This window comes from Dipodomys spectabilis, unplaced genomic scaffold, assembly GCF_019054845.1.
Source record: "Dipodomys spectabilis isolate Male_0828 unplaced genomic scaffold, ASM1905484v1 ptg000051l, whole genome shotgun sequence".
Taxonomy (NCBI): domain Eukaryota; kingdom Metazoa; phylum Chordata; class Mammalia; order Rodentia; family Heteromyidae; genus Dipodomys; species Dipodomys spectabilis.
In genome coordinates, this window is record NW_024870728.1 from 14,923,939 (window position 1) to 14,949,639 (window position 25,701).

The 25,701-nt window shown below is 40.8% G+C and overlaps 1 protein-coding gene across 10 annotated transcripts in view; it reads left to right on the forward strand.

Moving 5' to 3' along the window:
* The first annotated feature begins 669 nt into the window (after window positions 1-669).
* Window positions 670-25,701, forward strand: part of Fn1 (fibronectin 1) — a 71,284-nt gene continuing 46,252 nt past the window's right edge. For 3 of the 10 annotated variants that reach the window (XM_042679297.1, XM_042679299.1, XM_042679294.1), the window contains exons 1-17: window positions 671-946; window positions 1,947-2,075; window positions 3,006-3,143; window positions 4,598-4,729; window positions 6,135-6,272; window positions 8,841-8,999; window positions 10,394-10,585; window positions 11,377-11,556; window positions 12,173-12,349; window positions 13,547-13,699; window positions 15,050-15,178; window positions 16,441-16,584; window positions 21,865-21,986; window positions 23,689-23,866; window positions 24,054-24,230; window positions 24,795-24,923; window positions 25,160-25,249. In XM_042679297.1, the coding sequence (XP_042535231.1) occupies window positions 775-946; window positions 1,947-2,075; window positions 3,006-3,143; window positions 4,598-4,729; window positions 6,135-6,272; window positions 8,841-8,999; window positions 10,394-10,585; window positions 11,377-11,556; window positions 12,173-12,349; window positions 13,547-13,699; window positions 15,050-15,178; window positions 16,441-16,584; window positions 21,865-21,986; window positions 23,689-23,866; window positions 24,054-24,230; window positions 24,795-24,923; window positions 25,160-25,249 (2,539 nt within the window). In that variant the 5' untranslated portion in view covers window positions 671-774. Of the gene's footprint in view, window positions 947-1,946; window positions 2,076-3,005; window positions 3,144-4,597; window positions 4,730-6,134; window positions 6,273-8,840; window positions 9,000-10,393; window positions 10,586-11,376; window positions 11,557-12,172; window positions 12,350-13,546; window positions 13,700-15,049; window positions 15,179-16,440; window positions 16,585-21,864; window positions 21,987-23,688; window positions 23,867-24,053; window positions 24,231-24,794; window positions 24,924-25,159; window positions 25,250-25,701 lie in introns of all 10 variants that reach the window. The other 7 variants (XM_042679298.1, XM_042679291.1, XM_042679296.1 and 4 more) reach the window with 5 other exon arrangements.

The following is a 25,701-nucleotide window of genomic DNA, read 5'->3' on the forward strand; positions in this document are numbered from 1 at the left end:
CGGTGCAGAGTTCTCCAACCCCACCGGTGCCCCGATGCAAAAAATAAAACGAGAAGCGGGGTCGGGGGGGACCTGCATCCCCGGCTGCGGGCAGCCCCGGCCCTGCCCTCCCCTCCCAGCCTACCCCCAACGGCTGCTGCCAGGCCTCCCCCACCCCCACTCCACAAACCCTCCCAGAAGTTGGACGACCGCAAAGGAAACCGGAAAAAAAAGGAAAAAAAAAGTCCCCGGCCCACTCCCGGCGGCCGGCGGCCTCGCTTTTGTTCGGGGCGAACCCACCGTCCCGTGACGTCACTCGGGGCCCCAGCCAATCAGCGCGCGGGCTGAGGCGGCGGCGGGCGCACCGGGTGGGGGAGAGGGGTCGCGGGGAGGGGGGGGCCAGTCCTCCCTCCCCTCCCTCCTCCCCCCCCCGCCCCGCGCCCGGGGCCCCCGAGGGCGGCGGAGGGGGGGTGGGGCGGGAGGGGGGGTGGGGCGGGAGGGGACCGTCCCATATAAACCCCGCAGCTTTCGAGACTCCGTCGCCCGCAACAGCTGCGCTGCACCCGGGGGAGGAGGAGAGGGAGTCCCGGGCTGGCGCGGAAGGAGAGCCCTGCATCCTCGACTTCCCCGGCCCGCCCTCCCCGTCCCCCTCGGCCCCTCTCCCCGGGCTCTGCGGCCCCCCGGGCGTCAGCCCACCCGGAGGCCCCGGGAGAGACTTTGCACTGTAGGTGCAACTTGGTGACTAGTGAATCCCCGGGGTTCGAGGCGGCTGTCCCTCCACCCTCGCGATCCACGATGCCCAGGGGTCCGGGACCCCGGCTGCCGCCGCCGCCGCCGCTGCTGCTGCTGCTGGCCGCGGCCCTGTGCCTGGGCACCGTGGTGCCCGCCGTCGGAGCCTCGAGGAGCAAGAGGCAGGCTCAGCAGATCGTGCAGCCCCAGTCCCCGGTGCCCGTCAGTCAAAGCAAGCGTGAGTACCGGCCGAGGGCTGGGAGCGGCGGGGACCGGGCTGGGTCTCGCCGCCGACCTAGTCAGAAGTAAAGTTGTGGCTCAAGTTTTGCGTGCGTGTGCGCGCGCCCGTCCGTGTGCGCGTGTGCGCGCGTGCACGTCTCCTGGAGAGAAACCAGCTGTGGGACACAAAAGGGTCCTGGTGTGAATGGGCTGGCTTTGAGGGCTTAGCGGAGAGGAGATGAGGGGGGGATCTGCCGTGTTCCCTGGTGTCCTGATGAATCCTGCGTGATCAAAGCATCTTTGTTCTAAAATACGAATTAATCAAAATGTGCATTTAAAGGAAAAAATGATGCATGCCTATACAGTGCTCTTCTGGGATTCGTGTGGTTCTCTTTGCTCCTCATTTCTTTGTTACTAAGTGATTGGCCAGGTGGGGATGGGGAGAGAGGCTAGTTGAGTAGTTTGGTCGTTTGTAACAAACTTGCCCGAGGTGTAATTGGCTTAGATTGCTCTGAGAATTCCTCTGGAATTTTCTTCACCAAGAATTGAGATTGGAATTCCTCTTCCAATTTTTCAAAGACACACCCTCCCTTTCTTTCCCTGGGCTCAAGGAAACCTTAAAGTTAACCTTCTTGATTTATTTTTCCAAGATATTGAAGTTCCTTACATGGTTAAAATGTAATTTCAATTATCTGCCTTCCAAAGTGTTTCCACCGCTTTGATGTAGACCCCTGGCCAGATGGAAATGACATCATTTGTATAATGTTTAGTGAAGTTAAAAAAAAAACCAACATAAATATCCACTTATCCAAATTGTGTTTACCTCTTTAGATAACTTGCTTAGTTTCCATGTCTATCATTTAGTAGAATACTGCTTTTTATTTTTTGTGATTAACTTAATTTTTTTTTTTTCTGAATTTGGTGCTCAGGCTCATCAATTCAGTTCTGTGAGAAAATTCCTTAATTTGGAAAAAGGAGGGATGGCAACGTAATAACATTTTTCCTTTGGTTATTTACAGCTGGTTGTTATGACAACGGGAAACACTATCAGATAAACCAACAGTGGGAACGCACCTACTTGGGCAATGCTTTGGTTTGTACATGTTATGGAGGAAGCCGAGGCTTTAACTGCGAGAGTAAACCTGAAAGTAAGTGGAGAGAATCGGTCATTGGTCCTTAGTTTTGTTTTTTTTTTAAACAGATGAAAAGGGCTGCATGTTCTTCAGTTTGCTTATGAAAGTAATCAGATACCATAATCCTACCTACTCAGGAGGCTAAGAACTGAGGATCTCAATTTGAAGCCAGCTCAGGCATAAAAGTCCATGAGGCCCTTAATTCCAGTTAATCAGCAAAAAGCCAGTAGTGGAGGTGTGACTCAAGTGCTACCACTCCAGCCTTGACTGGAAAAAGCCAACCAAGAGTGCAAAGCCCTAAGTTTAAGCTGCAGTATGGGTACACACACACACACACAGAGTTGATTGGAAAGTCATCCTTAGTTTTTTTTCACTGTTTTATAAGCCAAAAAACACTTTGGGGCATTATATTGTAAAGTGGTTTGTCAACTGCAGTCCAGTGAAAAAAACCACTAACCACTTAACATACCTTGAAGACCTATGACATATTTCTTGTAAATCATAGCAGTTCCTTCAGAAAAGTCATAGCTGAGGCTCCAAGAGAGGTATTAGTAGAACTGACAAGGTCCAGTGCCTGCTGGGAGGTGACCATCTTCAAACTATTTCTTTTCTCTGTAGACTTTGGTTTTATTTCCCAAGTCACAGTTTGGATCTGAAATTCTTCCTTTTGAAATTGAACTGGTCATAGGGTCATAGTACTTTGTGCATTTCCTGAGCATACTTAACAATAGAAATTTTCAGGAAATTTGAGGACTTGTCAGAGGTCAAAATGTAACCAGACCTAAGATGAAATCTGTAACTCTTAACTTCAATTTTAAATTCCTGTTGAAAATGCCATGCTACTTATAACAATGGAAAAGTGAGTTCCCCGCCACCCCCCTCCCAGGATGGATTAGTGTTTGCTTTTAGTTATGTGAGATTCATGCAGTCCTTTTCTCCCCTTAGCTGAAGAGACTTGCTTTGACAAGTACACTGGGAACACTTACCGCGTGGGTGACACTTATGAGCGCCCTAAAGACTCCATGATCTGGGATTGTACCTGCATCGGAGCTGGACGAGGGAGGATCAGCTGCACCATTGCAAGTAAGGATGACACGCAAAATGATGATCAAAGATCAGAACTATTCATTTCTTTACCGCTATCACTGTCTTCTAACATTCAGATTTACTCTCATTGGAGTGATGACCAGGTTTTCATACATGGGCACCCTGCTGGTTCCCATGGTTCTGGAGATTGGGTCTTGAGGACTTGAAGAATCAGTGTTTGACATCTGTGGATTTATGAATGCTTATGCGAGTGTGTAAGACTGTGTGTGTGTATGTATGTGTAGCGTATAACTAAGTAAGTCTCATGGGCTCTGTTTCAGGAAGAAGTGCTTACATGAGTCACCTATCCTAAATTACCTGTTAACATCTTTTAGCCAGACTGGTTATGAGATTTTCTGCAACAATGGGAGGGACGTTCCTTAAGATAGACCCCACCATGTTTCTGCTCTTTCTGCTTGCAATGCAGAGACCTCTTGCTTGTCACAAACAACTCTGGTTCCACCCAGGAAGCAAATCTTTTCTGTTCTAGGGGGTAATATTAAATGATTAACCCAGTAGTCTTTTCAAGTAAGTTTAGACTGGGCTGACTTTCATCAACTCTGGCACTGCTAAGATAATCTTTTTTGGATGAGGGTTGTTCATACTTTCTATTAATATAGGTAGCACTTTAAAATCGGCTGTTTAAATATAAGTAATCTTAAAAACACTGTCTATAAGGACAAGCCAGTCCTTTACGAATAAATACTATCAGTATTCTCTACAGTTAAGTGTTATGATCTATCCGGTTTTCCTGGCACATCAGGAGTTAATGGCTCAAGCCAGGAGTAGTAGTATGCACTTGTAACACCAGCACTCAGAGGGCTGAAGCGGGAGGATCTTAAACTAAAGGCCATGTCAAGACTTCCTGAAAACAATACGGGAACAAAAGAAAGGTCCATAGTGTTTATAATCTAGTACAATGTAGTGGAGAGTTCAGCTTAGATGTGCCATTGGGTTTAACAGCCTAGAAAAGTCTCAAGACTTTCATGTGTGTGTCTGCTTGTCTTCCATTAAAATGACATTTGTATTCTATGGTAAAAAGCAGGCTCTCCCTATTCTCCGAAGTAGAATGCTGTGTGCCTGTCTCAGACTTTCTGGTGAAGTAGTGTTAGATTTTACCTACTGTGCATGGTTGGATATCACTCCCCCATCAGCCTTTCCTTTTTGCTTTAGAACCCAATCTCCTGTGATCTCATTGGGGAACTGGGATTTATAACCTCTTCTTTGTAATTCATGTCTCTGTAGTTTTCTCATTGTGCTTTGAGCAAGGTACCTAATTGAATTAAAGTGATCACATCTGTTCATTTTCTTTTTCTGTCTGCAATAGGAAAGCTATTCTTTGTGTTTCATTTTGACCAACCTATCCTGGAACGTGAGGCTTTTGCTTTTTTTCCTACTTGATTCTCTATCCCATTTTCTCCTAACATTTATTTGCCTTTTATTCTAAATAGATCGCTGCCATGAAGGGGGCCAGTCCTACAAGATTGGTGACACCTGGAGGAGACCACATGAGACCGGTGGTTACATGTTAGAGTGTGTGTGTCTTGGTAATGGGAAAGGAGAATGGACCTGCAAGCCTATAGGTGGGTGGCCCCTTGTGGATGAATGGGGGTGGGAACAGGCATGCATTGCTCTAATGTTAGGTTGAATGAAAGTCACGTCTACTTGGAGAAGAGATGTGAATTCCCATTTAAAAATAGTGAAATGGGAATTTTATACCAAGTGATGTGATATTGTATGATCTGCAGTATTCTTGAAGAAATCCGGTCACAAAATACTGACTGTGTATGGCAGCTTTAATTTTTGGTTTCAAAAGCACAAGAGTTGACACATTTAGGAAGAAGACATTTCTTTTGTTTATAGCCGATTGCAGATTTCTTCCTTGGTCGAGCTATAAGTTGTCTGAAAGGAAAAAAAAAAAAAAGATACTTTCGACACATCTCTTTCTTAGAATATGTTAGACTGGAATCCAAAATGACATGTGCCCTGTCTACACCTTGGTAATAACTTTTCAGAATAAAAACTCCTAGATTCTTTTAGTCTTGGTCCTCATTTGATTTGTGTAATTATAAACCCAAAACTTTTTGTCCCTTTGTTTCCTGATTCAGAGTTTTTTCTTTTTTCTTTCTCTTCCTCTTCTTCTCTTCCTCCTCCTCTTTCTCCTCCTCCTTCTTCTTTTTTGCTGGTACTGGGGCTTGAATTTGGCCTGGGCACTGTCCCTGAGCTTTCGTGCTCAAAGTTAGCATTCTACCAGTTGAGTGACATCTCCACTTCCTCCTCCTCCTCCTGCTGCTGCTGCTGCTGCTGTTTCTTCCTCCTCCTCCTGCTCCTCTTCCCCCTCCTCCTCCTCCTCCTCCTCCTCCTCCTCCTCCTCCTCCTCCTCCTCCTCCTCCTCCTCCTCCTCCTCCTCCTGCTCCTCCTCCTCCTCCTCCTCCTCCTCCTCTTCTTCTTCTTTTTGTTTATTTGAGTCTCACAAACTTTGCTGCCTAGTGTAGATTATAACCTTGATTTTCAGATCTCAACCTCTTGAGTAGCTAGGATTATAGGCATGGGCCACTGTCTTTGTTTTTATAGAAATTCAAATTTTTTAATAGCTTTCATGTCATCTTATTTTATTCATATTTCATCATTGGCCATTTATAATAATTAAGATTAGAATTTTGTATATATAGTTTCCAAAGGATTGTATTCATGTATTCTTCTCCCTCAGAATGCTAGTGGAAAGCTCATGCCTGGCTGAAAATAAGCAATCCATGTCCTCATTAGAAGAACAAAATTTCTGTCTGCCAACTTGGCTCAAACTCCCTTTTGCTTTGGCTACATGCTCTGTGCTTAGTTGCAGGGTGTGTGCCTTTCTTTCTGAACAGAGTGCCACTTAAAAGAAAATGTGGCTGGATTTTTTGCTTACATACTCCCCTTTAAATTACAAGGAGACTGTATCATTTAGAATAACCCTTTTTTCTGTGTTTCTTCCAAATTTTTATACAGCTGAGAAATGTTTTGATCATGCTGCTGGGACTTCCTATGTGGTTGGGGAAACGTGGGAAAAGCCCTACCAAGGCTGGATGATGGTGGATTGTACTTGTCTGGGAGAAGGCAATGGACGCATCACTTGTACCTCTCGAAGTACGTTTTAGATCTTTATGTTGAAGATTAGGCCGGGTACTGTTTGCTGATTCTCAAAGACAGTCATAAATACTATGTCCTATAGCACACACTCTGTGTTTTAATACTTTTAGGGTATCAAGAATAACCAGGACATTCTTGAGAGAGAAACTAAATAAATAGAAAAAGTCTAATTCAGTAATTAGACTTTGAGATACCAAAAAAAGAAATTTCCTATTTATTCAAGTGTTAAATGCATCTTCAGTGTTGAAGATTAGTTGCCAATGTGTAATCGAAATCACCAATCGGGTATTGTTTTCAAGTATTAAGAGGAAAGAAATGATTAAAATGTAGGGAAATGAATTCTGTGCTTAAAACTTAAATAAGGTATATTCATATGCAAAATTGTTGAAAATAAGAAGTTATCTCTTTGGTTATAGTTGTTTTACTTGAGTTAACAATGGTGTTCTTGGCCCCGGAATGTGGCTTAGTGGTAGAGTGCTTGCCTAGCATGCATGAAGCCCTGGATTCAATTCCTCAGTACCACATAAATAGAAAAAGCTGGACGTGGTGCTGTGGCTCAAGTGTAAGAGCGGTAGCCCTGAACCTTAGGAACAGTGCCCAGGCCCTGAGTTCAAGCCCCAGGACTGGAAAAAAAAAAAAGGTGTCTTGGAGCTCCTAGGGCTCACACTTTCAATCCTACCTAGCTACTCAGGAGGCTGAGATCTGAAGATCTTAGTTTAAAGCCAGTCCAGAGAATGAAAGTCCGTAAGACTCATCTCCAATTAACCACCAAAAAGCTAGAAGTGGATCTGTGGCTGAAGCAGTAAGGCTCAGGGAGTGTGCCCACGCTCTGAAATCAAAACCCAGGACCCATACAATGACAATAACAAAAAAAGAGTGAATGGTGTCTCTTGGCCAGGCAGTAGTGGCTCATGCCTGTAATCCTAGCTACTCCAGGAGGCTGAAATTTGAGGATCAAATTTTGAAGCAGCTCAGGGCAGACAAATCCAAGAGAATCTTCAATTACTGGAAGTAAACTTGAGGCTCAAGTGATAAGAGTACCAGCCTTGATGAAAAAGCTAAGCCAAAGACCCCGAGTTCAATTCCTAGTGGAGAAGGATGTCTCTTATATAAATAAAAATCTGTTGGTGCTATAAAGAAGAAGAGCTCAGGCATCTCTTCTGCCTCTGCTGAGATTGTTGCCATTAGTTTCAAAGCTCCATTTGTGGAATTTCAAGCTAATTTAAACTATAGAATTTGTTGAAGCAGAACTTAAAATCAAATTGAAATAACTTCAATCTATTTTGTTTATCTAGCTTAAAGTAGTTCTCGAGAAATATTTGTCCACCAAATTCAAATTCTTTGCTACCAAACAAATGAAAACTTCCATGAAAAATGAGTAAATCTGACTAAATATTTCCTTAAAAGTTAACTAGTTTATTAGAACTTCACATTTAAAATGTTAGGATCATCAATCAGTCTTCCAAGTCTAATTCAAACTCTTTATTATTTAAAACTTCTCTAATAGCAAATTGGGGAAAGTTTCTCAAAGGAAACTCATATATCCAATGAAATTTTATATTTTGTGAAAGATGGTACTAACACCACTTAGTAAATCAGAGATGAGAAAAGCTAATACACTTTTGTCATCCACAAAGTACAACATTAGAGGTTGTGAGAGAAATACAGAGATAGGATGTCTCTAGCTTTAGCTGGGGACTTGCATAAAGTTCCAATGATAAACAGTACCTGTGTTGCTGAGTTTAATAGTCTTTTCTTTTTAAAGCAACAACAACAAAACCTCAGTAGTTGAAATAACTGATTCACAAATAATTCTGAACCTCTATATTCAGATTGTAGCCTTTGGGCAGTGTTGAATTATAATTTCACTCTACTTGGTACAAAAATTAATACATATTAATTTAGTTATCTATTATTTTGCATAAATAATTCCACTTTTACCCATTGCATCAATTTAAGAGGACATTTTGCTGGTAGTTTCTATATATTTCATTTTGTCTGAGAAAGAAACCATTTTAGTCAAAGGAGTTGTTTGTCTCCTAGGACTGGGGTGTGGCTTTAGTAGTTAGCCTTTGCATGAAAGTCATCAGTCCCATTATAGCTTTCCTATCATTTCTTTTTTTTTTTTTTTGGTCAGTGGCGGGGCTTGAACTCTGGGCTTGGACTCATTTCTTTATTCTGAGGAAGGTTCCTCTTACAAAGGCCAGTCTTACAGAGTAATTACTAAGATAAAGTACAACAAAACCTTACATAGAAATTACTAAGGTAAAGTACAACAAAACAAAACAAAACACAAATCAGAATAGTAAAATGGTAAGGAACAAGTTTTTAAGGCAAATAGACCAAAGAAACCAAGCTAAACCACACACTTATTTTTAAATTGGCAAATGTAGTTCCTTCTTTCAAAAGTCTAATATCTGCTATACCAGCACTATAGATGGAGATATTACCAAAAAAAAAAAAAAGTTAGCAATTCAATGACTCTATTCCTGTCTTAGGCTTGAATTGACCACTTGTGACTCTCGACCTGATTCATGTATTTAAATGATTTCCTTTCTGAAACAGACAGATGCAATGATCAGGACACACGGACTTCCTATAGAATTGGAGACACTTGGAGCAAGAAGGATAATCGAGGGAACATGCTCCAGTGTGTCTGCACAGGCAATGGCAGAGGGGAATGGAAATGTGAGAGGCATGCATCTCTGCAGACCACATCATCTGGTGAGGCCTGGGTCTGGAGGGGTAGGGGAAAGGGAAGGCTGGTTGGTAGACTTTCTGCTAATAATCTGAGGTCACTGATACATTGTTACTTTTAAGCTTTTTTTGAATGTCCAATTTCAAGCTTTGGGGAAAAAAAATTAAGTGAAGATGAAAGTGAATCTTTGGCTGGGTGCTAATAGCTCACACCTGTAATCCTGTCTACTCAAGAGGCTGAGATTTGAGGATTGTGGTTTGAAGCCAGCTTGGGCAGGAAAGTCTGTAAGACTCTTATCTCCAAGTAACCAGAAAAAAGCCAAAGTGGAGCTGTGACTCAAGTGGTAGAGTACTAGCCTTGAGTACAAAAGCTCAGGGCTAGTGTCCAGGCCCTGTGTTCAAGCCCCAGGATGAGCCCATACACACCAAAAAGAATTTTCGCAATGAAGGGTAGAAATTTAATAGAAATATTATTGGGGTAGGGATATGGTTCAAGTGGTAGAACATCTGCCTGGCAAGCACAAGGCACTATCACACCTCAGAACTAGCATTTAAAAAAAATAAGAGAAATGTGTGTATAAGGCTCAGGGGCAGAGTTGCATGTTTATTCTTAGTATGCTCAAGAACCTGGGTTCGATCACCAACACTAAAACAAATAATAAATGTAAAAGTTAAAGAAGTTTTCATGATTTCTGGCATAGTAAAGATATGTTTTTGTATCATAAATGTTTTATAAGAGTCTAGACAGAGAAATCTGTCCATCAAGGGTATATGATGATGGCACAAATGTGGTACCCGGCTATGCCTGTTACGCTAGCTACTCAGGATGTTAAGAACTGAAGATTGAGGTTCAAAGCCAGCCTCCGCAGATAGGTTTCTCTTATCTCTAATTAACCAGCAAAAAGCTAGTAGTGGAGGTATGGCTCAAGTAGTAGAGCACCAGCCTTGAGCAAAAAAGCTAAGTGAGAGCACAAAACCTTATGTTCAAGCCCTAGTCCCAGCACTAAGAAGAAGAAGAAAATAAGGAAACATGGCCATTAAGAGCAGCTCAGTGGAATGAAGCAGAGAGTAAGAAAGAAAGCCGGATTTGAGTCTGGCAAGAAGTTAGCTTTGAAGGATTCTGGAGCTCATGGACTGTGAGTTTCCTGTTATAAGTAAGGATTTCTTGGAAATACTTGCTTGGTAGAGTAGCAACATACTATCTGTCACTTAGAAATACAATCGTGGCAGCTCCAGGTGAACTGGTGGTAGAGTCTTGTGGATTATTTCTTAAGCTGAAGATAGAAGGTACAGTGAATAATGGAAAACATATTTCTTCCCGGTTCAGGTAATTCCCGTGGGATCATGAAGGTCCTGACTCCAAAGTCTTTCGTTGTCTTCTCTCATCTACTTTTGTGACTTTTCATTTCTTGTCTCTTTAGGATCTGGCTCCTTCTCAGATGTCCGGACAGCTATTTATCAGCCCCAGCCTCAGCCCCAGCCGGGTCCCTACGGCCACTGTGCATCTGACAGCGGTGTCTTCTACTCTGTGGGGATGCAGTGGTTGAAGACCCAAGGAAATAAGCAAATGCTGTGTACTTGCCTGGGCAATGGAGTCAGCTGCCAGGAGACAGGTATGTGATACCTTTCCAAAGAGCAACACAAGTGACCTTATTAATTAGTTGGGTTTTTTTTGTTTGTTTGGCAAGGCAATACATTTGAGTATAAAGCAATAAAAAAAAACAAAAAAGCTTATAATCCTTCTACCTCTTAATGACAACCACAGTGACATTTGATGGATTTTTTTTCAGCCTTTCTAATCTGTGTGTTTTCCTTCCTGTGATTGGCATTATGCTACTATGTATTCCCTCTATTTGCCAAAAATGTTCCTGCAAGGGCTGCTTTTTGAATAGCTGATTATCCATAGTTTATACTCTTAAAAAAATCTCAGTGGTTTTTGACATGTAGTTATCTCAAAGTTATCTCTTCTGGGCTACAAACATGGTAATTAAAAAAAGTGTCTTTCTCGGAAAAAAAAAAACAGATTTCCTTAAAGTGGGCTCAAATATATTATGTTTATTATATCACAGAAGTATGCATACTTATCCCCAGAATCATCTTTAGAACAGTTATTCTTAATTACCCTAAATTTGCATAGTTTTACATGTAGAATAAACATAGAGAAGGCCCCAGGAGTAAGTAGCCAAGGGCATCCAGGGAACTCAAGTCTTTGGCTGTCTCCACAGCAGGCCTGGCTCTCCTGATGGAGTCCTGCTTTAACTGCAGATGATTATCTATATGCACAGCTTTTTCCTTTGAGGGCACAAGCTCAGTCTCTCATTTTAAGCTATAAATAAGCAGCTGTTAGTGGGAGGCAAAGCCGTTCTCTTGACTGAGACGTTTCTGTCTTTGTGTGTGCTTGTAGCTGTGACTCAGACTTATGGTGGCAATTCAAATGGAGAGCCCTGCGTCCTCCCCTTCACCTACAACGGCCGCACCTTCTACTCCTGCACCACAGAAGGGCGGCAGGATGGACATCTGTGGTGTAGCACAACTTCAAATTATGAGCAGGATCAGAAGTATTCTTTCTGTACCGACCATACTGGTGAGTGTCCCAGTAGAGACCACAGGGTGTGGGGGGGAAACCCATTCTATTTGCCAACTGTTGAACCATTAATTGTAAGGTTACACAAGGAGCTTCCCATGGGATCTGTTTGGACCCAAGAGATATGGAGCTAACTCAGCAGCAAGGCTCATTCCCTGGTCTCCTGTACCACCACTGTGAAACCACACCCAGGGACAAGCCCTCCAGTGCAATTATCTCCACATGGAGGGATTATGCTGTGATTAAAGATGCTCATGCGTGGAAATACATTGAAATTTGTAGAAGGTCCCACAAGGCTGTGCATTCATATGCACAGCATGGATATCTGAGAGACTTTGCTTGTCTTCCTTCTGGTTAGGATTATATTTTCTACAAAGCTATCACTTAATCTTTTTTGTTTGTTTGTTTCTTCTTGGCTCAGAAAAATGAATGGAATGAGATTGAAATCTATTTTGAAAGTGAAGATAAAAATAGACTAAGAAGCTTAAGACTATATTTATATTATCTGACATCTTTTATTCTGGTAGAGGATGTCTGGGAATTAGCTTAAGAAACCTGGTACTCTCTGAGCCTTTCCATTGTAACCTATCCCTTCCTATTTGTATTGTCCTGGCAGTTTTGGTGCAGACTCGAGGTGGAAATTCCAATGGTGCCTTGTGCCACTTTCCTTTCCTGTACAACAACCACAATTATACTGATTGTACTTCTGAGGGCAGGAGGGATAACATGAAATGGTGTGGAACCACACAGAACTATGATGTTGACCAGAAATTTGGATTCTGTCCCATGGCTGGTAAGATGAAACCCTGTGGGTTGCCTATATATATAAAACCCCTTAGGGGGCCAGAGCAGAGACTGGGGTTCTGTTTATTTCTGTTTGGTTCATTTAGATGATATCTATGTATCTCTCTATACATCCTATCATATACGTAAGAATGGAGAGGACTATATAACTATATAATTATTGGCATACTTTTTTGTTGTGAGGCTTGAACTCAGAGCATGGGTACTGTGCTGTCCCTTAGCTTTTTCATGATCGAGTCTGGTACTGTACCACTTAAGCCACAGTTCCACTTTTGAGGTTTTGGTAGTTAATGAGAGATGAGAGTCTCAGCCTCCTGTTGAGTAGCTAGGATTACATGCATGAGCCACCAGTGCTCAGCTTTTAAAATTCCATTGGTGTGATCTGGTGTCAATAGCTACATAAATAATCAAATCCTTTTTTGTTGTTGTTAAGTCTGGAAATATAAATTTGCAAAAGTACTATCTTCTGTGGGAGCACACAGCTAAGAAATCAAACTGACTGCTGTAGTCCCAGACCTACAGTTCTTGATACGAGGCTTTGGTTTGACTGATATAAGCTCTACCACTTATCAAGTGCCATGACCAAACACATTTTCTGACAAGTAGGGAATGTTTTTATTTATTTAGTTTCTTGAATGAACAAAAGGGAACCAAGGCCTTTTTATTTGTTTTCAAATTTCAAGAGTCATGTTGATGACCTTGAATTTTCCAGTTGTAGAACCAGGAACCTGTGCCCTGTGTAGTAAGAGACAGGAAAACCATTTATACTTTCATTTTGCTCGTTTCAACAAATAATAACATTGGGTTTAGGAGGAAAACTTTTTTTCTTGACATTCTATACCCAAATACATAGCTTATCTTTGAGAACTATTCTAAACCAGAAATAGGACAAGTTACAAGGCAGGCTTCTAGAACAATGTAAAGCCTTTGAGTCAATGTGTAGGTATTATTTTAGTTGAACACCCCTCAGCCCTTCTGTAATGCTTTCCTATAGCATATCGTACCTTTGAATAATTTTCTCCCTCAAAACTGTACACTTCTGCTAGTTGCACTTAGAGATTTTGAAGGCACTCAAGGCTTCTTCACAACTGAGAATATGTAGAATGACCAATCTGGACTATTGTATGCATACCCATTTGGACCCTGTGATTGCTTATCAATGTACTTCTGATCTATTTCCAAACAGCCCACGAGGAGATCTGTACAACCAACGAGGGAGTTATGTATCGCATTGGAGATCAGTGGGATAAACAGCATGACATGGGTCACATGATGAGGTGCACGTGTGTTGGGAATGGTCGTGGAGAGTGGACGTGTGTCGCCTACTCCCAGCTCCGAGGTATGCTGGTTTATTGAAAATATCTGAGAGCCACGAGTGCCGAGAGGTGGGGTTGGGGTGAGGAGAGAGTGAGGAGGGAAAGACGGAGGAAGAAAGTATGGAAGTACGGAAGGAGAGAGAAAAGAAAGAAGGAAAGAGATAAACAAAGCTGGCTCAGCAGTTCTAGGTTTCTGGAACATTCCCAGCATTTAACTACTTAGGCTCAACCAAAAAGATAAACGTAAAAGACAAAATCATCAAGATTTGAATCTTGGAGCTTCAGGTTTTGCCCTGGATTCATATCTAGAAAAGATCAGATCATTTCTGTAAATAAAAAATACTTTGCTAATCAAAAAGCAGGTCCTACGAGATCCAAGTTTAAGACAAATTAGAAATTAAATTCCTGTTTTCCCCTTTGGACTCAGATATATGAAGAATTGTTGGCTTTTTGAAAACTGTTTTAGTTTTTCCTTTCTTTGATTTGAAAAATAATATTTAAATAGAACTCTGGGCTAATAAATAATTTATGTGGTTAGTTTGTACACACTGGTCTGCTTCTGTTCTTTTTGTGGTGTCCTATGGGCAGCATGACTCAGGAGTAATAATTTACATATGATACTACAGAACAGAACTGAACGGAACCTTAGTAGGTTTTTTTAATTGTGAAAATACTGTATAGAGGAGTTAGAATTACATGGGCAAGATAATGAGTACATTTCTTATCAATTGTTGCCTCCTCCTTTGTTTCCCCCCCTCCCCATCTCTCCCCCCATAGTAGGTTTTATGAGACTAAGGTTCTTATTTTACATATGAAGAAGCAGAGATCCAAAGAGGGAAAGCAATCTTCTCAGGATCTCTTGGAGAGTGAGGAACAAAATTCAAATACTATATGCACATGCTGTTTTATTTCAGTCTAAGTCCACCTATCTTTTTCCCTTCCCCATTTCCCATTCCAATGCAAAGACCACCGCACTCTGCTGTGTCTTCCACAAACATGTTGAATCATCTCATTATAACAAAAAGAAATTAAAGGGAAGTTATCAACTAGGCAAGGACTATAACAACTAGTACATGTGTTTATTCAAAATTGGTTTTTCACAGTGAGGTGTATATATTTTTTTTTACCATATTCTTGAGTTGTATCTACTGATGTTACAGGTCTGTAAGAGAGAAATTTTGAAAAGAGGCAAAAATTGTATTACCAAGTTTAGAAGGGAAACAAAGTGCTTATTCTATCTAAGTCAATAGCAAAGCTGATTTCCTGAAAAGTCTCAGCAATCAAGGAGAAGAATCATCTGTTTTGAAAAACATAATTTTGTTCATCAGTGGAATTTAAAAACTGCTTCACCCCTCCAATTGCTTCCCAAACAGATCAGTGCATTGTTGATGACATCACGTACAATGTGAATGATACATTCCACAAGCGTCATGAAGAGGGTCACATGTTGAACTGCACCTGCTTTGGCCAGGGCCGGGGCAGATGGAAGTGTGATCCCATTGGTAAGTAGCCCCCTCTTGCTGGATGATTTTGGATGTGGAGAATGCTTAGCCAGTTTTAGATATAGCCAGCAATTAGTTTTTCTGTAGCTGAAGTTGACTAGGACTTTAATTGTTTGCAGAAAGCTTTGCAAAGTCTTTTCTTTCATTTCAAACTAATGTATCATCTCAATTGTAATCATCTGGCTTTTGCTGGATTGGGTGACGTTTGCAGGTTTTCTTTAATTGAGAGGAGTTAGGGCTTTGGTTCTGCATCATTAAGATAATCAACTTTCCTTTGCTGATTGTAGAATAATAGGGCCAAAGATGAGGCAAGCGAATGCCTCCTCCAAAATACTCTTAATTTAATTTTGGCTGCTCAGTGTGACAAAATTGGGCAGAGTGAAGGTTTGTCCTTAAACAAGCTAGGTTGCTAGCACTCCAAGTATAAGGTAATCCATTAAAAATTCCTTTACTTAAAGAGAGATTGCTCACTGGGAAAATAAACCAAGTCAGTTTGTTTGACCTGAGATTGCCAAAGCTGACACAGACCCAAAGAGATTTTCTTAGAAGCTTCTTAGTAGTTAATCTTAGTTAAAATCTACATGATTGACCTAAGATTAGGTCCTCTAATAATTGGAATTTTTTCCTGGCTATTCAAATAGTATAGCTGATATGGATAAGATAGACTATCTAACTGGGCACCAGTGACTCAGGCGTAAAATCCAAGCTACTTAGGAGATTGAAATCTGGATGGTTTGAAGCCAGCATGGGCAGCAAAGTCTGTGATACTGTTATCTCTAATTAAGCATTAAAAAGCTAGAAGTAGAGCTATGGCTCTAGTGATAAAGTGATAGCTAATCTTGAGCAAAAAAGGGGTATTACCCAAGCTCTGAGTTCAAACCTCAGGATGAGCATGCACGCACACACACACACACACACACAGAGTATCTATTTAAGAAATTAATATTCATTTCAGCCAGGTGCCTGTGGCTCACACCTAGCTACTCAGGAGGCTGAGATCTGAGGATCGTGGTTCAAAGCCAGACTGAGCAGGAAAGTCTGTTAGATTCTTATCTCCAGATAACCACCAGAAAACTGGAAATGGTGCTGTGGCTCAAGTGGTAGAACACTAGCCTTGAGCTGAAATGCTCAGGGACAGTGCCCAGAGTTCAAGCCATATGACCGCCAAAAACCCAAACCAAAACAAAAAATTCACATAATCAGTATTTGTCAAACTTCGTAAAAAAACATCTGTAAAAATGTTTTTCTGGCATATTTTCTAGACCAGTGTCAGGATTCAGAAACCCGGACATTTTATCAAATCGGAGACTCGTGGGAGAAGTACGTGCACGGCGTCAGATACCAGTGCTATTGCTATGGCCGGGGCATTGGGGAGTGGCATTGCCAACCTCTGCAGTCCTACCCAGGTGAGCAGCTCTGAGACTGTGCACTGAGGACCAAACAGCACTGTTCAGTGTTTATTAATGGCTTAAGCTCCACGTGGGGATTCTTCTCTTTGCCATTTTTTTTTTTTCCTCCAATGGTTGAACTTTTGACAGAATTTCCCTTTCTCCTCCCATCAAGAAAAAGGTAGGAAATTGTTTACTCACTCACAATTTAGTTTCATATACTGTAGACTATCCCATTAGGTTAAACCACTTGAGCTCATTTGATCTCTTGTCTATCTATACGTGGAAGTAGAAACCTTGGATTGAGGTGTCCTGGGAATAGAGTTAAATACAGTTCTTAAAAGTAACAGCGAAGAGGGGGCATGGAATATAATGTGGGTATGTTTTCTTCTACCATGTTCTCTGAGGCCTTCTTGTGTCAAACTGTCCATTTGTTTGATGAGTTCAAATATGGAACAGAGTATTCTGGGTCAAGCATTGAGTAACTTGGTCAACTCTGCCTGTATAGTTCAAACACTTTCAAATGTTTATTGCTTTTTTTTTCCCAGGTCACAATGACATGATTTCTATCTGTAGGGTTAGTCATAGATTTTTGGGAAAAGCATGATTTAAAATTTACTGAGGGCTAGGGAAGGTGGCTCAGTGGTAGAGTGCTTGCCTTTCATGCATAAGGCCCTGGGTTCCATTCCCCAGCACCACATTAACAGAAAAAGCCGGAAGTGGTGCTGTGGCTCAAGTGGTAGAGTGCTAGCCTTGAGCTGAAGAGCTGAGGGACAGCGCCCAGGCCCAGAGTTCACGCTCCCATGATCGATCCCCCCTCCAAAAAAAAAAAAAATTAGTGAGTGATTGTAATTAGACATGTTGAATTGGGGACATCAACTTACCAGACATCAGTTATTTGCATGGCTCCTAGATATTTTGAATGACTCTCCTAACTTTAGACAATAAATATGTCCTCATTCACAAGCAAAATGATTTAGGGAGTTTCTGAAATTAAGATTAGATGAACTCAGTGCCTCCATAATGTGATGAGAGATGCTCTGTGATCGAGAACAAACTAGAAGGCCAGGCCCTGGATCCCAGCTCTGAACGTGCTGCCATTCAGATACCAGTCACACCCCACTCTTTCGCTTCCTCATCTATAGAATGGGAAGATGGTGAACAGCCCTGACTTGGCTTTCACATGTTTATGGAAAGACACTTCTTAAGTTGTATTTCCTGGTGGATTCAGATGTGGAATCACTCTGGATTTTGTTGTTGTTGTTTTTCAGTTGAGTTTTAAGTTTGGTTACAGCAGTATTGTGAGTTGAGAAGATAATTTGTTCAGAAATGTCTAAAATAATCCTCCTTCATTTCAATGGCTACTAGTGTGTTGAAATTATTTTCCGTTGTGTCAAAAATAGTTGAAAATTATTTCTCTTGATCTTTGTTCTGGTTCTGCCTCTATTTCTCTTTCTGTTTCTGTCTGTCTGTCTGTCTCTCTCTCTCGCTTGCTTGTTCTTTCTGGTGCCAGTTCTTTCTTGGGCTTGAATCTAGGGGGAAGGTGCTGTTTTTAAGTTTTTTTACTCAAGACTAGTGCTCTACCCCTTGAGCCACCACACTGCCACTAAAATCTGTTACTCTACATGGAGATTTACCTGTTGACTTTGTCCCTACTTTCTAAAAAGGGCAACATCAAAAAGGCCCACTGAGCCCTTTTGAAAAGAGGGAGAGTGGGGAGGGGTGCTTGACCTCAGACATGCTGTGTGGTAGTTATCCGCATGTCTGGTTTGTCCAATGTGTGGGCTGTGAGCGTGTGGAAAGAATAAAGAAACAACAGATTACCAATAGATTGTCTCTGAGCCTTGCCCTGTTGGCTCTTCCTACAGAGGTTTAGAAGAGTTGTCCAAACTAACAGAAGATAAGAGTCTTTGATTTGTCAATAAGCAACTAGGAAAACACAGCTCTCAGCAAATTAAGTAGAGGGAAGAAGGATTGAGTTGAAAAAATGATAAATGTTTAACTTCTCCAGGGTCACCATAACTGGAAGTGATTCAGTGTGAGCTTAGTTTAAACAGATTTTGAAAGTGCATAAATTGTATCATGCCTGCTTCTTCTTAACTAGTTTAGAGTTAAGTTTGATCGTATTGAATAAGAGAAGTAAAGATTTCACAGTGGTAATTGCTCATATAAGACCGAGTGGTTAATGAAATAATTACACCAAATAACTAGAATCAAAAAGGATGGTCAGACTGAATAGGGAGCCCCACACCTGTAAATCCCCGCACTCAGGAAGTTAAGTCAGAAGTAGCATGAACTTGAGGCCAGCCTGAGATTCTTGGCAAGTTAAAGGCCAGTGTGAGCTACATAGAGAAACTTTGCTTTAAAAAGCAAAAGAAATTAAAGAAGAAGAAAAAATACAATGAAATTATTAGAAATTTAAATAATGTATATGTGTGATTTTCAACTTTTCTGTCTTCCAGTTGTATGTAGCATAGAATTACAAAAATGTGCTAAGTGACCACTGCTGTTTAGTGTGGTTCCCTTAAAGATGAACTATGTCCTGTGCCTGAGATTTAAAAGGTAGAATTCAGTAGTTTTGATCCATTGTAGCAGGAGTTAAAATCACTGCAGAAACCTCACTCTTTCCTTTCCTTCCCCTTCTTCATACTCCTGTTTGTGTCCTTGTGGGTATAGTAGCACAATTAGATAATAAAAGTCATTAGTATTGACTTTCTGTTTTATTTATTTATTTGCTTATTTATTGTTGATCATGGGGCTTGAACGCAGGGCCTGGTCACTGTCCCTAAGCTTTTCTGTTCAAGGCTAGAGCTCTGCCACGTGGAGCCATAGCCCCACTTCTGTTTTTCTGGCAGTTAATTGGAGATAAGAGTCTTGCCCAGGGGTGGCTTTGAATGGTGATCCTCAGATCTTAGTGTCCTGGGTAACTAGGATTGCAGGCATGAGCTACCAGTGACTGACTAATATTGACTTTTAAAGAATTATTTTTTTGTAGACAATTTACCATCATAAACTTTTTTCCCTCAGTCATTACTGATACAACAAGTAAATTGTCTTCTGTAACTGAAAAGATTATAGTAGGAAATCTTTGAAGGACCAATATTTAAACAGCCTTATGCGGATTATTGTTAATGACTTAAAGACATGGCAGTCTTATTTTTAACTGAAGTATAAATATTTAAAATTTAAAGGTCTAAAATTTTGTTTAGGTATTTGTCTTTTAAAACTTGCTTGAGGGCCCGGGAAGGTGGCTCAGTGGTAGAGTGCCTTGCATGTATGAGGCCCCGGGTTCGATTCCTCAGTACCACATAAGCAGGAAAGTCCAGAAGTGGTGCTGTGGCTCAAGTTATAGAGCCTTGAGCTGGGGGACAGCACCCAAGCCCAGAGTTCAGGCCCTACCACCTACAAAACAAAACAAAAAACAAAGTTATTCATGCTTGAATGTAAGCTTTCATGAACAAAGAGCCATAGAAAAGAAATATCTGGCATTTTCTGTGAAGTGTAAGAATGGAAAACAGTATTTTACATGTGAATTTTCATGTGTCTTGGATATGTATGCATTAATGAAATTAAGATTCCAAGTTGGTCTCCAGATATTTCTAAAGTAGTCTCCAAAGGAGACTACAAATATTTTGAAGTGTTCAGCCAACTTTGAATTATTGTCAGTATAGTAATGAGTCTATTATTTTAGAACTTTCGAGTCTACAGGGATTGACAAGTAATATAATTGTTCTGCTAGAGAAATTTTTGTTTGCAAAGATAATTTAACAGCTGAGATAGATGACAACTAAGTTTGAAAATCAATATACTTGTTCCTAAGAGCCTTCAGAAAACTTAAATGTGTTAAAAGACTAGAGAAATACCTTATTAAATGGAAAATATTTTTGAGAAATTCTTGGGAAGGATTATGACAAGGAACCTTTTACAAATGAGTTTTAACTGATAATATAATGTTTAGAAGAAAGATAATTTTCTATTCTATAAACATATTTTCCTAAATGGAGTCTACTGTATTAAGAAATTTAGTTTATTTTCACTTTTTTTTAATGAAAGAACTCAATCTGTACTTGACATTTTGTTTATTAGTCACACCTATCAAAATATGAAACGTTGTCATAATGTCATTTCCATAGTTAGCGGCTTTTGAATAAAAAAAGTTGGATCTCTTAAAAATTTTGACCAATGGTTATTAGAGTATTTCTCTTGAATAAAAGTAAAATTAGATTTCTTTTTCCATACTAAGACTGGTGAGAAATAAAATTGGCTTTTTAATGATTAGCTTTGTCTATTTGTCTAAGATTCTACCCTATTTAGAAATGTGTTTGTTTTACATCATATCATATGGCCTTTGGAATGTGGTTTCCTTCTTAGTAGATGCATTAGTGACGAAAACATCCACACATGAGAATTGGCTGTAACAGAGGCTTAGTGCAATCAGTACATGGAATTTGTACTCTGAATTGCAATATTTGTATGAAGGCACTTTCAAGAGGGTCTCAAAATTCTTACTTTGAAAATAGAGAAAGCTGGGTGCTGGTGGTTCATGTCTGCAATCCTAGCTATTCAGGAGTCTGAGATCTAGGGATAGTGGTTCAAAGCCAGCCCAGACAGGAAAGTCCATTAGTCTCTTATCTCCAGTTAACCCCCAGAAAACCGGAAGTGGCACTGTGTGGTAGAGTGCTAGCTTTGAGCTGAATTGCTAAGGGACAGCACCCAGGCCCAGAGTTCAAGCCCCACAACTGACAAAAAAAATAAAAAAAGAGAGAAAAAGAAAAAAAAAAAAGAAAATAGAGAAGAAAGCATGCCAAGATACTTAATCTTTTTTTCAAAATGATTTGTTATAAAGCAATTCTACTTATTTCTTGTGAGAAAGACAATAATTATCAGCTAAAAAAGGATCTGTTGCATTGTTTCCAGTGTTAGCATATAAAGGGCTAAGCTTAATAGTTTCTTTTTGACTTCTGTTGTTATAAAAGCAATGTATGGAGGGGTTAGTTACATAAGTCAGGTAATGAGTACATTTCTTTTTGGATATTGTCACTCTTTCTCTTGCTCTCTCCTAGTTATTCCCTCCCATTCCCACCCACAAGTAATATCGTTCATTTTCAGCATAGTGTCCAGTAAGTACCACTGCTGCTTTTGTTCACCCCTTGTCCTTCCCACCTAATAGTTTTTATTATACTCATAGTTACTGGTAAGCAAACTGTCTTTAATGATGGCCATAGGTGTATATTAACTATAAGTCAATGTGGTGAGTGAATAAAATAGCATGACCAAATCTCCCATTTCCATTTTCAGGTACAAGTGGTCCTGTCCAAGTAATTATCACTGAAACCCCCAGCCAGCCCAACTCTCACCCTATCCAGTGGAATGCACCAGAACCATCTCATATCACTAAGTACATCCTCAGGTGGAGACCTGTAAGTATTCTCCCAGAAACCTGGGGCACTGGGGCTCCTGACCTTACCAAATCTGGATGTGCTGTCCTGTTTGTTTGTTTAGCTTTGATTCCACAGATCTGAGTAGCTATCAGATAGCATTTGTATTTTCTTAGTGACCAATTGACATGTGGTCAGTCACATTAGAGTGTAGCTTTGGTTGACTTGTATAGTATTTAGAAGACATTAGATGTTTTTTTTAAAAAAATGTTGAATGTTTAATGATAGTCCAAACTATTCTTTACTCAATCTTTTATTAAATGTTGCATATAATACCCTTAAATTGAATTCATATTTGGAAAAATTGATGCACTTTGGATATAGCTTACCTGAAGTCAAGGCCTCTACCCCCACTTGGTTTTTACTCTTCAAGGTTGGCATTTTACCACTTAAGCAACAGCTCTACTTTGAGCTTTTTGCTTGTTAATTTGGGAAAAGAGTCTCATGGACTTTCCTGTCCAGGCTAGCTTCAAACTTTGATCCTCAGATCTCAGCCTCCTGAGTAGCTATTATTATAGGTGTGAGATACTGGCACCTGGCTTTTTTTTTTAATGCCATCTATTTTTTTGTAATACCATTATATTCCAGAATTTTCTTATGATAACAAACAAAAAACTACTATTGAATAAAAGTCTGTTGCTAGTTTTGAGCTACTCATAATGACTAATTTCAATTTTTTTACAATATAATTTTATTGAAATTTAAAATTAGAGAGCATTTAAGATCATTTTCATTTACCCCAAAATATATAAACAGGCACTTGAACATTGGCATTATTAACAAGCTGGTTGATTGGGTAATTAAATAAAATCACTGAGCACCAAATATGTATTTTGATCCTTGCACTGCTGTAGACTATTTACACTTAGAAGGATTTCATCTTGTTTGAAGTTGAGGTGTTTCTTATCCACTCATTGGATTGCAATGAGCTTTGTGATCCATGACATTAATGAAATTGGGTGGATGTCAAGATAAAAAACTGGAAACAAAAGATTAAATAAACTGAAATGACATTCTTTTCCAGTCTTCCCTAAAGTGGGCTCACCACTCTGCATGGGGGAGTTCTTTTCCAAGTATGAGTGACAAAACCACACCAGTTGAATCTCTCCATGATGGCCCAGGGTCTGAGTCAAAGCATTGTTATGCTTTTGGATGTTTCTGCCAGGCAAGAAACGTGAAATGTATCCCAAGTTAAGAGACAGAATGTATGGCCTTTTTTCACTCTAGAAAGAACCAATCTCTGCTTATTGTAAAAGTGAAAGAATTGGAAGAGATGAAACCTAGGCTCCTGTTATTAAATAATTAAACTACTAAACACTCAGACTAAAGGGAAAGGTATTCAGTGCCTGCAACAGTGTAACTTCCAGCCCGTAACCCTTTGTTTCTCTACTTCTAAAATGAGAGCAAAGCAGTAATCACTTCTGGGTATAGAGGGTTGAGAGATGAAGATTAATGGCAACAAGTAAGAAAAACACCACAACATGTACATGGTAAACTCCAAGGAGGTACAATTCTAATAGTAATCCTTAATAAGTCTCTACTCCAATTCCAGTTCTGTACGACTTTCATCCAGAATGGAGCTATAAAAGATCCCTCCTCCTTTGAGTGATATACAGAACACTCTTTCTGAAGGTCCATCCTTGAAAACACTTGTGTGATAGTTTCTTTTAACCTAAAATTGCAGAAAACGTCTACGGGCCGTTGGAAGGAAGCCACCATCCCAGGCCACTTAAACTCGTACACTATCAAAGGCCTGACCCCAGGTGTGATATACGAGGGGCAGCTCATCAGCATCCAGCAGTATGGCCAGAGAGAGGTGACCCGCTTCGACTTCACCACAAGCCCGAGCACACCTGTCACCAGTACGTGATGTCCCCTAGAATCCTCCTGTGGGCCCCAGACATGGGCTCCCTCAGGAAGTGTTCCGTCTCAGATCGTATTCTTCCAGGAATGGCACCTGCATTGTCAGATGCATATTCTGCAGGCGAGGATGGTGAATGTTCTAGACAGCTGAATGGTTTGCTTTCTCCCTTTTCTTCTACCCTCTAGGCAACACTGTGACAGGAGAGACAGCACCCTTTTCTCCCGTTGTGGCCACTTCTGAGTCGGTGACTGAAATCACAGCCAGCAGCTTTGTGGTCTCATGGGTCTCTGCTTCGGACACCGTGTCAGGATTCCGAGTGGAGTATGAGCTGAGTGAAAAGGGCGGTGAACCACAGTATCTTGGTGAGCAGAATGTGGGGCTCCTGTGAGTTTGGAGGGGCTGTTGATAGACAGCTCCACTCAGGTTCCAGGCTGGTAGTCTCTGAAGCTAGTCTATAGCTGAAATGGAATGAATAAACTCCCCTCCATGAAAGGAAACTTCTGTGACTGAACAAACTCCCCTCCCCTTGTTTCTAAGCTAACTGAGTTTCTTTGAACCCTTTGCACTACTGTTCTGGTCGATGGTGGCACTTTATCCTGCAATTGTCTGGGCACCAGTTCATGAAGGGATTGATTGCCAGTATGAGAATCACAGTGGACAGTGTTAGCTTTTAGGGGGCATGCAGTCCCTTCATGTACGCTTTTCAAATTCTCATGGCTAGAGATTCTTGAAAAGTTTGTTGAAATCTACTGTGTGATCAGCAAATTTTCAAGAATCATCAGGAAAATTCCTCCTACATCCTTTCACCCACTTCCTAAATTGGTTATTTATTAGTATACTTCCTTCTAGTTTTTTCCCCCACAAATATATAGTTCTTCCTCTATGAAGTTTGCTTTGGCCAATTACCTTTCTGTTTTCTTTTGAAGACCTTCCAAGCACAGCCACTTCTGTGAACATCCCTGACCTGCTTCCTGGCCGGAAGTACATTGTCAATGTCTATCAGATATCTGAAGAAGGAAAACAGAGTTTGATCCTGTCAACGTCGCAGACTACAGGTACACACGTGTATGGTGTTCATCTTTTTGCTGTGAGGCAGGCTTGTTATCCCAGCATGGGAGGTTGAGTGAGGCAGGAAGATTTTGAGTTCAAGGATAGCCTGAGCTATGTGTATAGCATGACTATCTTAAAACAAAACAACAACAAAAAACCCTCATCCACAGGAGGCCTTCTGTAAAGGGTGGGTCTTGCAGCAGCACAGTTGGCCACATTTTCTCCTTTTCTTCTTTGCTAGCACCTGATGCCCCTCCTGACCCTACCGTGGACCAGGTTGATGATACTTCCATTGTTGTTCGATGGAGCAGACCCCAGGCACCCATCACCGGTCAGCTATGCCTTGTGATTTAGTTTAGCTGTCTGTTAATTAATCTTTAATGTTAATTGTATAGGTATGGTTTTGATATGGACCACTTTGCATCTCTCAGATTTGTGCATATGTGAGTGAATGTGTGTGTGTGTGTGTGTGTGTGTGTGTGTGTGTGTGTGTGTTTGTATTCTAGCCCTATTTGATTATGGATCATTCCTCCTCTAAATCCATTTTACTTCCTCGGTCACTCTCTACTCTCCTTCTTCACACACATACACACCATAACATATTCAGCCTAAAGGCCAACCCTATGGCTTATTGAAATGCTTGCTGAAGCAAACATTCCAGGTGTTGCAGAGATAATATTCCTGGAAACGTCAGTGCAGGAGCTGAGTTCTTTCTTCAGTTTCATCACCATTAACTTTCTCAAAAGACACAGACTGTGCTAGATGGCTGTGTATTCAGGCTGG